Source organism: Podarcis melisellensis (assembly GCF_964234715.1).
Source record: "Podarcis melisellensis genome assembly, chromosome: Z".
Lineage (NCBI taxonomy): Eukaryota > Metazoa > Chordata > Lepidosauria > Squamata > Lacertidae > Podarcis > Podarcis melisellensis.
In genome coordinates, this window is record NC_138547.1 from 7408960 (window position 1) to 7421716 (window position 12757).

General features: G+C 42.6%; 1 protein-coding gene across 5 annotated transcripts in view; it reads left to right on the forward strand.

Moving 5' to 3' along the window:
* The window catches only part of ASTN2 (astrotactin 2), a 664383-nt gene that overhangs the window by 553358 nt on the left and 98268 nt on the right, over positions 1 to 12757 (forward strand). For all 5 annotated transcript variants that reach the window (XM_081896297.1, XM_081896298.1, XM_081896300.1 and 2 more), the window contains 2 exons: positions 10123 to 10256; positions 11809 to 11957. In XM_081896297.1, the coding sequence (XP_081752423.1) occupies positions 10123 to 10256; positions 11809 to 11957 (283 nt within the window). The remainder of the gene's footprint in view (positions 1 to 10122; positions 10257 to 11808; positions 11958 to 12757) is intronic.

Below are 12757 nucleotides of genomic sequence, written 5' to 3' on the forward strand. Positions count from 1 at the left end.
AGGCATCTCAATTCTTCACACCCCTGTTGCATTCACACAGCCTTACCTTGCATTCCCCACCACTTGCATTCATTAGAAATTTTGATTAAACGCAAACAAAACCCTAGCTGCAATGAACCCTATCAGCTCAGCCAACTCTCTTTCTCCCCCCTCCCCCGCTCTTCTCCTGACTTAATTTGAGGTCAGTAGTCGGTTGCTGCTCCATAAACAAATGTCAGCAAATTGAATTGAAACTGAGGGGGAGATGGGGGAGCTCTTGTGCCTCAGTGTAACCGCGTTAAGGCACGTAGATGAACTTGCCATAATGAGGGGAATTGAAGGATGCATCAGATGGATAACGCTGTTTGTTTGAAGGTTGAGACAAGGCAGATGGTGCCTTGTGTACCTGCAGGATCTAATTAAAGCAGAGGCGCACAGTATTGGACTTACTGTAAGAAACAAATAAACCCAAAAAATTACTCTATTGGATTAGACTCTGTAGCAAGAGCACAGCCAGCAAGATTATTCCTGTGGCTCAGCATGCCATCAAGCACCATAATCAGCCTGCCCCACTCTTCATTATGCATCCTTATTTTATTAATTATATTGTTATACTACTTCCTCACACAAAACTTGTCTCTCAAAGCAACCCACAAGCAATGAGTAATGCAAGGCAGTGCTGAGTGTAGGCTCTGTTACTTAGATGGAAATAAAAAGCGGGCCAGGGGAAGGGCTACTCTCAGGCCTGTTGTTGTTGTTTAGTTGTGTCTGACTCTTCGTGACCCCATGGACTAGAGCACGCCAGGCACTCCCGTCTTCCACTGCCTCCCACAGTTTGGTCAAACTCATGCTGGTAGCTTTGAGAACACTGTCTAACCATCTCGTCCTCTGTCGTCCCCTTCTCCTTGTGCCCTCCATCTTTCCCAACATCAGGGTCTTTTCCAGGGAGTCTTCTCTTCTCATGACGTGGCCAAAGTAATGGAGTCTCAGTTTCAGGATCTGTCCTTCCAGTCAGCACTCAGGGCTGATTTCCTTAAGAATGGATAGGTTTGATCTTCTTGCAGTCCATGGGACTCTCAAGAGTCTCCTCCAGCACCATAATTCAAAAGCATCAATTCTTTATGGTCCAGCTCTCACTTCCATACATCACTATTGGGAAAACCATAGCTTTAACTATACGGACCTTTGTTGGCAAGGTGATGTCTATGCTTATTAAGATGCTGTCTAGGTTTGTCATTGCTTTTCTCCCAAGAACTACTACTACTACTACTACTACTACTATTATTATTATTATTATTATTATTATTATTATTACTCTCAGGCCTAGAGACTTTTAAAAAAGGGAAGGGAGACCAGAAATAATAATAATAATAATAATAATAATAATAATAATAATAAGAACAACAACAACAACAACAACAACAACAACAACAACAACTCATCTGGCTGTGTTTCCCCAGCCACTCAGGGAGGCTTACAACATATGAAACACAAAACATCAAACATTAAAAAACAAAACATCCACACAAGCAACAAACCAACCAACAAGTCAATAAAAACCAATAATAATAATAACATTCATGACAGATGGCCATCCAACCTCTGCTTAAAAACCTCCAAGGAAGGAGAGTCCATCACCTCTTGTGGGATTCTATTCCATTGCTGAACAGCTCTTACTGTCAGAAAGTTTTTAAGAATGTTTATTTGGAATCTCCTTTCTTGCAACTTGAAGCCATTGCCTCGAGTCCTACCCTCCAGAGCAGGAGGAAAAAAGGATGCTCCTGCTTCCATGTGACACCCCTTAAGATGGCTATCATATCTCCTCTCAGTCTCCACTTTTCCAGGCTGCATCACACTGTTGACTCATGTTAAGCTTGTGGTTCACCAAGACCCCTAGATCCTTTTCACATGTTCTGCTAGTAAGCCAGGTGTCCCCCATTCTGTATTTGTTCATCTTGTTTTTTTCTGCCTCAGTGCAGAACCTGACATTTGTCCCTATTGAGATTCATTTTGTTAGCTTGCCCCCAGTTCTCCAATCTGTTAAGGTTATTTTGTATTCTGATTCTATCTTCTGCGACATTAGCTACCCCTCCCAGTTTGTTGTCATCTGCAAATTTGATGAGCATCACCCTCAGTTCCTTCGTCCAAGTCATTTATAAAGATGTTGAATAACAAGGGGCTCAGGACAGAACCCTGCAGACCTCTTCTGTCTCTTTTTTCCAGGGTGACGAGGAACAATTAATGAGTACTATTTGGGTTCAGTCAATCAACCAGCTACAAATCCACCTAACAGTTACCTCGTTCAACCCACATTTCACCAGCTTCCTTGCGATAATATCATACGCGACTTTGTCAAAAGCCTTACTGAAATCATGATACACTATTTCTCTGATCCACCAAATTTGTAATTCCATTAAAAAAAGAAATCAGATTGATCTGACAGGATTTATTTTGGGGTCTTAGTCATCACAGCATCCTTTTCTAAATGTTCACCAACCAACTGTTTAGTTATCTGTTCTGGGACCTTCCCTGCTATCAATGTCAAGCTCACCAGTCAGTAGTGACCTGGGTCTTCCTTTCCCCCTTTTTTGAACAAGGGGATGACAGACCTCCAGTCTGTACCTCACATGTTCTCCAAGAATTCTCAAAGATCATAGACAAAGGCTCTGAAATTATATTCACAAGCTCCTTTAATACCCTCGGATGCCGATCATCAGGCCCTAGAGATTTGAATTCGTTTAACATAGCTAGATGTTCCCTTACTAGCTCTTTTCCTATCTAGGGCTGCAGCTCCCTCCTTACATCATTTATTCTGTTATCACCAGGTTGGACACTGCTTTCCTTTTAAGGCAAAATAGGTGTTGAATTGTTCTGCCTTTTCTCTGCAACCCAATAACATTTCTGCATCTTCCCCATGCAGAAGACCTACCACTTGCTTGTTCTTCCTCTTACTTTGGACATAACCAAATAAACCTTTTTATTATTATTATTTCTAACCTCTCCTGCCTCCCACTTTTCTTTCTTGTTCATATTGCCTGCATTTGGGCCTTCAATATTTCTCCTTTTAGAAACTCCCATCATTCTTGGGCTTCCTTCTCATTGAGTATTTCTGACCATGGGATAACACCCAGTAGCTCCTTCAGTTTTTCAAAATTGGCCTTCTTAAAGTCCAAATGTGTATCCGACTACACTCAGTTATCCCTTGCTTCTGTATTCTGAAACCCAGGAGAACATGATCACTTCTTCCAAAGTTTCCAAGTACTTCCACTTCATCAGTCAGTTCCTCCCTATTGGTGAAGACCAGGTTCAAGATAGATGATCCCCTTGTTGGTTCTTCCACCTTCTGGGAAATGAAATTGCCAGTGAGGAAATGGAGGAATTTGTTAGACTTTACACTCTTGGCTGAGCTTGAGTCCCAACAGATATCAGGCAAGTTGAAGTCCCCCATGATTGCTATTTCTCTCCTTTTTGAATGTTTAGTAATCTGCTCTAGTAAGGCATCATCAAAGCATTCAGTCTGTCTTGGCAGTCTATAGCATTCACCCACAGTAAAGTCACTGTTGTTTCTCTCTTCTACAATTTTTACCCATGTACTCTCAATCTGCTTTTCATACTCCAGGTCATGGATTTATTCACAAGTGTAAACATCCTTTATATATATAATGCTGCTACTCCTCCTTCCCTGTTTGGTCTATTCCTTTCAAACAGGTTATGCCTCTCAATTCCTACATTCCAGTCATGAGTCTAATCCCACCAAGTTTCAGTAATGCCTACCAGGTCATATTTCCCATCCTGTATTAAAAGCTCCAGTTCATCTTGTTCGTTTCCCATACTCTGTGCATTTGTGTAGAGACAACTGAAACCATACGTTTTCCCTACACCTTCATCCTTCCTGTAGTTTCTTGTCCTTTAGCAGGTTTCTGGAGCACCACCTCAGTTTCATGAAGCTTTTACCCCCAGTGCCAGGTTCTGTTTTGTTGTACGTATTGTTTTCTCCCTTCTCCTCAAGATCTAGTTTAAAGCTCTCCTGATTAGATTCTTAAGAATCTTGGCAAACGCATTCTTGCCAACTGCTGTGACACATCACTTGCTAGAGGGATGAGGCTCATCTCTTGCTAGAAGGATCAAGGAAGTGGAGACCATGATCCAAGAAGCCAAATTGTTCCTGATGACACCACCTGCACAGCCAGTGGTTTACCTCAAGTATTTTCCTCTCTCTTCTTGGGCCTAAAGTTGCTGCACCTTCTCTTCCAGCAAGACAACTAGCTTGCACTTGCTGCAAGTGTACTGTTGCGTGTTCTCTGGCAGAATGACAAAGATGGCACAGGTGTTACAGATCACTGCAGCAGCTCCCTCGCCCTCCATGTCTCTGGTCCTATGCACACTGAGAGACAGCGTTCTGGGCCTCCCCCTTAAACTCTCCTGCTCAACGCCCTAGTTTGGGAGGTCTGTTCACAACCTCTGCTGTTAACTGGAATTAGGGGGAGTGGGGCAGATTCTTTTATGTATTACTCGAAATTTGCCAAGGCTTTGTTTTACTAAACCCTCACAAGTGAGGAAAGTGCTATTGGAAAATGGAAAATGAAATGAATAACAACTGCGTATTCAGGACTTATTAAGAGAAGTAGAGGAGAAGTGTTCGCCTGAGCTGTACTGGGGCTGGGTGACTTTGAGACTAGTCGAATTTGCAGTGTATTGTCTTAGTGAAAGATCTCAAGCCAGAATTTGAATTTATGTTTGAAAGGCTGGAATTGATGGTTCTATTCAGGGAAAAGTCATGGAGGATTGAAGTGAGTAGGCCTGAAGAAGCGGATATATTAGTATAAAGGCTCCCCTGGAATTATAAGTGGCAAGATAAATTTGCCCTGAGTTTATCAACAAAGGAAAGGAGGGGGCCAAGTTTTTTATGGCTGGATTTTTCCAGGGAACATGGTAAAATCTCCTTTCTTACACAATGGGCCTGATGCAAAAGCCTTATCTCCAACGGAATGTAAATAATGGCCTTGAGATGTTGTAAGGCAATAACAAAGACTGAGACAATCTGGCTTGCATATGAAAGGATGCGTCTTCACAGATGAAAACTACCAGGGATGAGAAAATGGAATTATGCAAGTTGAAAAGAAGAATGAAAGATTTAAATTACTATAACCTCACTTGTTGTCATTTGATATAATTCCTCTATGCAGGAGTTGGTAAAGGGACAGCTGAAGGACAAGAAATTTGCTAATAAATGAATGTTAATTAGAGATAACTCTGTAAAATAAGAACAATGCGGGTTGAATGTGGTAAATGTTAGGTGAATTTGTAGCTGGTTGACTGACTGAACCCAAAGAATACTCATTAATGGTTCCTTGTCATCTTAAACAGGAAGAATCAGATGCACAAATATAGGGTGGGGGACACCTGGCTTACTAGCAGTGCATGTGAAAAGGATCTATGGGTCTTGGTGGACCACAAGCTTAACATGAGTCAACAGTGTGATGCAGCAGCAAAAAAGTGAATGCTATTCTAGGCTGCATCAGCAGAAATATAGTGTCCACATAGAGGGAAATAATAGTCCCACTCTATTTTGCCTTGGTCAGACCACACCTGGAATACTTTGTCCAATTCTGGGCACTACAATTTAAGAAGGATGTTGACAAGCTGGAATGTGTTGTAGAGGAGGGCAACAAAGATGATCAAGGGCCTGGAAATTGGTCTTAGGAGAAATGCTTGAAGGAGCTGGGTATATTTAGCCTGGAAAAGAGGAGACTGAGAAGAGATATGATAGCCATCTTCAAATAACTTAAGGGCTTTCACATGGAAATGGGAGCATGCTTGCTTTCTCCTGCTCTGGAGGCTAGGACTCAAGGCAATGGCTTCAAGTTGCAAGAAAGGAGATTCCGACGAAACATTCAGAAAAACTTTCTGATAGTAAGAGCTGTTCAGCAATGGAACAGATTCCCATGAGAGGTGATGGACTCTCCTTCCTTGGAGGTTTTTAAGCAGAGGTTGGATGGCCATCTGTCATGGATGCTTTAGCTGAGATTCCTGCCTTGCAGGGGGTTGGACTAGATGACTCTTGGGCCCATTCCAATTCTGAGATTATGAATTGGAATATATCTGAGAGAGTGGGAAACCAGGCTTTGGAAAAAATGTACTAAATTAATTTTAATTTGGATTTGATGTGTTATAAATTTGAAATTGAATTGGCAGATAAATGGGAGCTGAAAACAGGGAGCCCTCCAAGTAGGTGGGGTTCTCAAGGAGAGCAGGAACGAGTATTGCAAATTTCAAAGGAAGGAAAAGTTTTTAAAAGTCCAAGTACTGAGCTCATGTTTGGGCTTTCATCATTAGGAAGTATTGGTGTACCTGACCACCAAGTCTCCCTCCCACCCACCCTTATTATCCTTCCTGTCATCTTCTCAAACTATTCATTTTTGTATTGTGCGGGGGCAGGGGTATCATTTGAGTATATTGGGAGGGGTGATGCAGTCCCAGAAGCATGAGGGAACTAGTTCTCACTGAACAGATCCACCTCTGTCTCTAGGCTATTGAACTTTAGATTGCTATGTATGGTACCTTAATGTTTGGTCTTGAGGGGGAAATAGCAGCTGAAGGAGGGAAGTGATTCCAGCTGTGGTGCTGAGAAGGGTGGAGAGATTAAAACCATTTAGCATTATTTCCTACCTGAACCACTTCTCGCTATTTTTGGATCTCCAATAATCTTCTCTACTTGTTCCCTTATATCAGGGAGGGAGGGAGGGAGGCCTGGGTTCAAACCCCCACTCAGACACAACATTTTATCAAGAGAGCTTGGGCCAGTTCTGTGCCTGCCAGCCATGCCCCTCTTCTCTCTCAAGGTAGTGCCATTCCATTTCACTCTCTACTTGTTTTCTTTCTCTTCCCCATTGGCATTCAACATTCTGTGGTGACCGAGTCCTTGATGATTGTTCGCTGGTGGGGAGGGGGGGGTCTAATAATGTCTTTTTGGTTGTAGTTCTGCAGAACTTGGGGTTCCCCCAAGTATGCATGCCTTCCTGTTTCTCCGTGGCTTTGTTTTGGCTACATAGCCTTTGATAATCACTACTGAGTTTGTTTTTAGACATAAGATGCACTTGTCATTAAAAATAAAAGTATACTGTGCTGTTCACAACATTGGTAAGCCTGCTCCATTGGACTGTGGTACATGCATTTTACAGCACACTCCCCACTCTGTGTGTTCCATGATTTCAGGGTCTTTCTGTTCTCCCATGCAAATTGTAGCTAGGTTGAATGTGCAACAGTACAAAATATTGTTAACTCCTGGTTATCCAGATATTTTAGATTTCACTTGCCATTCCTATGTAGGAAGCTGCTCTGTTTTGCTATCATAAATGTGGGGAAAGGAAAACAAAGGAACATAAATGCAAATCTGTTAGCATGCTTGGTTGGTTGGTTGGTTGGTTGGATGCTAGATTCTCTCTCTCTCTCTCTCTCTCTCTCTCTCCTTCTCTCTCTCTCTCTCTCTCTCTCTCTCTCTCACACACACACACACACACACACCATTATATATCCCTTCCTCCATGGAACTTTGGGGTATACATAAACAGCAACAGCAGCAGCAGCAACACCAACACAACCCTAGGAAGTAAATCAAGCTGAAAGATGGTATCTGTTTTAGTGAACGTTTGGGCCCATATCACTTAGTTCCATGCTACTCCATACTAAGAAAAGCCCTGCTGAATTATGTGAAAGGCCCATCTAGGCAAGAACTCTGTTCTCACAGTGGTTATCAGGATTCCTATGAGAAGCCCATAAGCAGTGGCGTAGCGTGGGTTGTCAGCACCCGCGGCAAGGCAAGTAATTTGCGCCCCCTAACCCGTGGATTTGCGCCCCCTTACCCTAACCCCCAGATGTTGCACCCAGTGCAGCCGCCCCCCTGCACCCCCCATGCTACGCCACTGCCCATAAGCAGAACCTGAGTGCAACAGTCCTTTCTCCACTTGGCAACTAGTTTTGAAAAGCATACTCTTTCCAGCAGTGGCAGAACATAGCCATTGTGGCTGGTAATCATTGGTAGCCTTACCCTCCATGAATTTGTCTAATCCTCTTTGAAAGCCATCCAGCTCTCTCACACCCATTCTGGAAATTTGCTAAATATAGGGTTTCTAAGTAAAACCTTATTTTGGTTGTGGGAGAGAGATTACGCATTAATTTGGGTTTGTTTTCTGATTTCCCTAGTCACTTTTCTGTCCATGTGCCAACTTAGTTCAGCAGCAGTCTGTTTAATACTGATTACTATTTGATTACTAAAATGTCCACAGATCCATCCCACTTCTGAACTTTTAGTTATGATCTAAACCTAACAAATGAAATCAGATTATCTCTTTAGCTTCTGTTACTTCTCTTTTCTTCCTTTTTGATCAAATGGGAACATTTCCTAAGTGTCTGGAAGGCAGAAACAGCAGATGTGTGTGACTCAGGATGCCTTGTTAAAGGCAGCTGCGTATCTGGGGAAATTGACAAAGCTCAAGCAGTGGGGAGTGTTGCACTGGGCTCTGTTTATACCCCTTCCTTTCATAACTGGCTTGAATAAAGCATTTTTGTTATTCTCTGCAGTAGAGCCCTTTGGATCCTCTCTTGATACAGTGGAAGGGTTACCCTCAGCCAGCCCCCACCCTGCCTACCTTCTTCCTTACAACCACTTTTGAGCATGACACCACCACCTGTCATCTTCCTTAATCTCAGTGTTGCCTCAGTAGGGAAGAGGCTGAGGACAAAATGGGGGAATGTTACAGATAGGTAGCCGTGTTGGTCTGCCATAGTCAAAACAAAAAAAAACCTTCCAGTAGCACCTTAAAGACCAACTAAGTTAGTTCTTGGTATGAGCTTTCGTGTGCATGGTGTATCTGAAGAAGTGTGCATGCACACGAAAGCTCATACCAAGAACTAACTTAGTTGGTCTTTAAGGTGCTACTGGGAGGTTTTTTTTGTTTTGAAAATGGGGGAATGTGTTGGCTCTGCCTGTCAGTGGCTCTGGCTCCCCCTACTGTTGGCCTCTCTGCATTCTGCCCTACCAGTCCCACCATCCTACAATGTTCTTAGATGTGGATTTTAAAGGTTTACAGCAGAGATGGGAACTTGTAGCCCTCCAGATGATCCTGGACTTCAGCCCCCATCAATCCCAGCCAACATGGCCAATGTTCATTCACACTGATGGAAGTATTAGTCCAAGAACATCAGGAAGGCCACGGGATTCTCATTCCTGTGAATCCATAGTGAATCCTCACTATGTTTATTTCGAATAGAATCCTACCAAGTTCAGTGGAAGTTGCTAGGAAGTGCCCTGGCTTGGCAATGCTGTGTCACATAGAGCAGTTTCTCAAAATGTATTGAGACAGCAAGTCTAGTTCTAAGATGGGAAGCCTTTCTCTAGAGCTGTATCACGCAGGTGGGACTTGAATATTGTGCCATAGAAAAAAGAAAATCCTGAGCCTAGAATATTAACTTCTCAGGGAGAAAGTCTTGAGCCCAGCCTTTTCCCTGGTACACTTATTTTCTTTGTGCAGGGAATTACACTATTCTCTCACACGCTATCCTTTTACACACTATAAAGCTGAGATAGAACCCTTCTCCCTGACAAGACAGTTTTCTACACACAAGGTTTGTTCATTTGGTCGGTTGGTTGATAGATATGGAAGAATATTCCACCATGCAGCCTTCTCCAACCTGATGCTCTCCAGATGTTTTGGATCATAGCTGGCTAGTGCTTATGGGAGTTGTAGTGCAAAGCATGTAGATGGCACCAGGTTGGCAAAGACTGACATGGTGTGACCCCCTATCTTAGTCTGAAGCTGTACAACCCAGACACAGGTTGATTATTTAAAAAGATTATTGTTGAAAGTTGGCATACAATAAGGACTGTTTAGAATGTTAGGCCAGAGAGCAGATAGAGGTTTTCTCACTGAAGTGAACTGTGTTTGCTTGTGTTTCATGCCAGGGATCAATTTCCTAAATGTGATCTCCCATCAGCAGTCTGAAATAGTCTAGTCTAGTTAGCAACTGCCACCTCATTTATATATTAACACTGGCCACTTTTTCTGACAATTAGTAGTGCTATGGTAAATGCCTTTATCAGTTCTGCAATTCTTGACAGTCCATTTGTTCATTATTCTCTTCTAGGCCTTCAAGGGGGCCCTCATGAGCTCATACTGGTGCTCAGGGAAAGGGGATGTAATTGAGGACTGGTGTCGGTGTGATCTAAATGCTTTTGACGAAAATGGACTCCCCAGCTGCAGCCCACTCCTGCAGCCTGTGTAAGTATCTCTTTACAGACAGACTTCTTTTTCTACACAGCCAAATACCGTGTGTGTGAATTTTTAAAACATGATTTCCAAGGAGCTGCAGGAACACCCATGTTCACAAACAAGTAGGTTGATCCAAATTATTAGAATGATGTAAGCAAAATGTGGCATAAGTCTGTGTCATAGCATGAAGAAAGCCCTGAGTTTGACTCCTGACATTTTCAGATAGGGCTGGGGGAAACTGGAGAAAAGTAAATTGATTCCCTTTTTTTGTAGTTAATGCACTTTAAACCACCAGAATCACTATTTTTTTATAGTAATCTAGCCAACACTTACTTGTAGCCTTTTTGTTAGCTCCACCCCTAAAAGCTGAGCCTTTCTGTTTGTTATTCTCTCCCAACTTGTTGAGACAATATGTCTCCTATTTGGCTCCTTCATTTCTATTCATCGTGTAAATGGTTCCTGCATGAATAAAGCCTTTGAATTCCAGAAACTGTAAGTGATTACTTCAGTATAATTAACCCTCCTGTCTGAAACCCCAGAGAGTTGCTGCCAATCAGTCTAGGCAATACTAGGCTAGATGGACCAGTGATCTGACTTATATGGACCACTCATACAGACAAAACCTGGTAGACAGAGAAAGTGTGGTTTTCCCCAATATAGACTTCTCTTGCCACACATTGGGGGGGGGGGGGAGAGTACAATGGTTTTATAAAGATGGTAAGAAGGTAAAACTTGATTCTGAATACTAATGAAAAATGCATTATTATACATGAAAGCAGATACGGTCCCTTGAAAATTCACCCTGTACATATGATTAAGCATATAAGAAGATAAAAACACTTAATAAAATCAAGTTCAGTTATTCTTCCCTAAGGTCAACACAGTGTTCCATCAGTTCCAGTGCTATCTTTGTTGTGTAAGAATGCTTCATGCTGACAGGAGCACAGGTGGTTCATTTTGGACAGCAGGAGGGCATTACAGTTCTGGACTTGGGGAATGCTGAGTCTCTGTGGTTTTGCAGGCCCTTCTGTGGGAGAGAAAGGTCTTTTTCTGGTCCGGTCTTAGGTGGTTCAGGGAAACTATAGGCCACGCCTATGTGGCACTGGACAGGCACTGGTCATATTCAGTACAATATAAGGCAGCTTCCTATGTGTTTGCAAGCAGAAGATCAGCACAGATAAGCTCCTATTGTATTGATTTGTGCACACAGATCCTAAAAAATACTGGGGGGGGGGGAGCAACTTAGTTTGATTCATATTTTAATGCAAACTTCCCTACTTGAGACTGTCTATAACAAGATGTAAACAAAAATGCAACTAACCTTTGAAATTTGCGCTTCTCCAAATTTTGCGATGCACTTCTGCACAAAAATGAACATTATGAAGGTAAAATGTGTATAATAATGCATATATTTAGTGAAAATGGCACACACAAATGCATTGTATTAGGATGAGCTGCTTGCAAAAAACGCATTTCCGTACCTAAATGGTTTTTTGTTTGCAGCTGTACCAAAGGAAAGAAACTGGTTTCCAACCTGCCTGTCTTTTTCTGTTTGTCCCAGGTTGCGGCTTTCCCCCAGTGTGGAACCTTCTAGCACTGTTGTCTCCTTGGAGTGGCTGGATGTCCAGCCAGCCATCGGAACGAAAGTCTCGGACTACATTCTCCACCACAAGAAGGTTGATGAGTACACAGACACTGATCTCTACACAGGTGAACAGAGAGAGAAGGGTGGCCGGGGGGGGGGCGGGGACAGGTGGACAAGAAGGAAACCCTTGTCTCTCGCCATTGTGCAAGTTCTGGAACGTGGCTGGCCTGTTCTCAATAACAAGGACAAGAACCTTGTTGGAAGGGTTTTTTTAAAATGTGTTTTCCCCCAGAAGGTGACAAAATTTCAATTGTTGTGCTAGCTGTTCTGCATTAAAAAAGAAAGATGGGATATACTTTCAGAAGAATGGTTTCATGTTGCAAAGTTATCTCCCAGAATCACAAAACTCATCTCTTTCACTTGGCTTTGGATATCAGCTCATATTTTAGACCCTTCGTAGAGAAGTGCCCCTCGGTCTTTAGCCTCTCAAATAAGTATCATAGTGCAATACATCAGACATCAGTGAGACATCAGCTAAAAAAATACTGTATCATCATTTACATGCTGATTTTCTTCCCAAACACTCAATATGGTTCATCGTTTCCTAATCATGTGTTTATTAACCTTCTGAGCATTTTTGAGGAGGGAGGGTATGCTTTAAATGTGTAGTGTGTATATAGCTTGAGAGACCTGATAGGAAAGGAAAAATGTATGGCGCTACAAGAGGGAAAGAAGCAAATAGAGGTGACCACTCCTGGGCATGGGAAATCACACTGGAACCTGAGGTTTATGCTAGCTACTGATCAGAAACTATCACACCTTTCTTGGCCAACTTGATGGAGAGACCAGTGACAGTTCATCTGCGGGCACTCTTAGATGAAAGTGAATGGGTTGGCCTGATAGATTACCTTATTCAGAAGAGGAA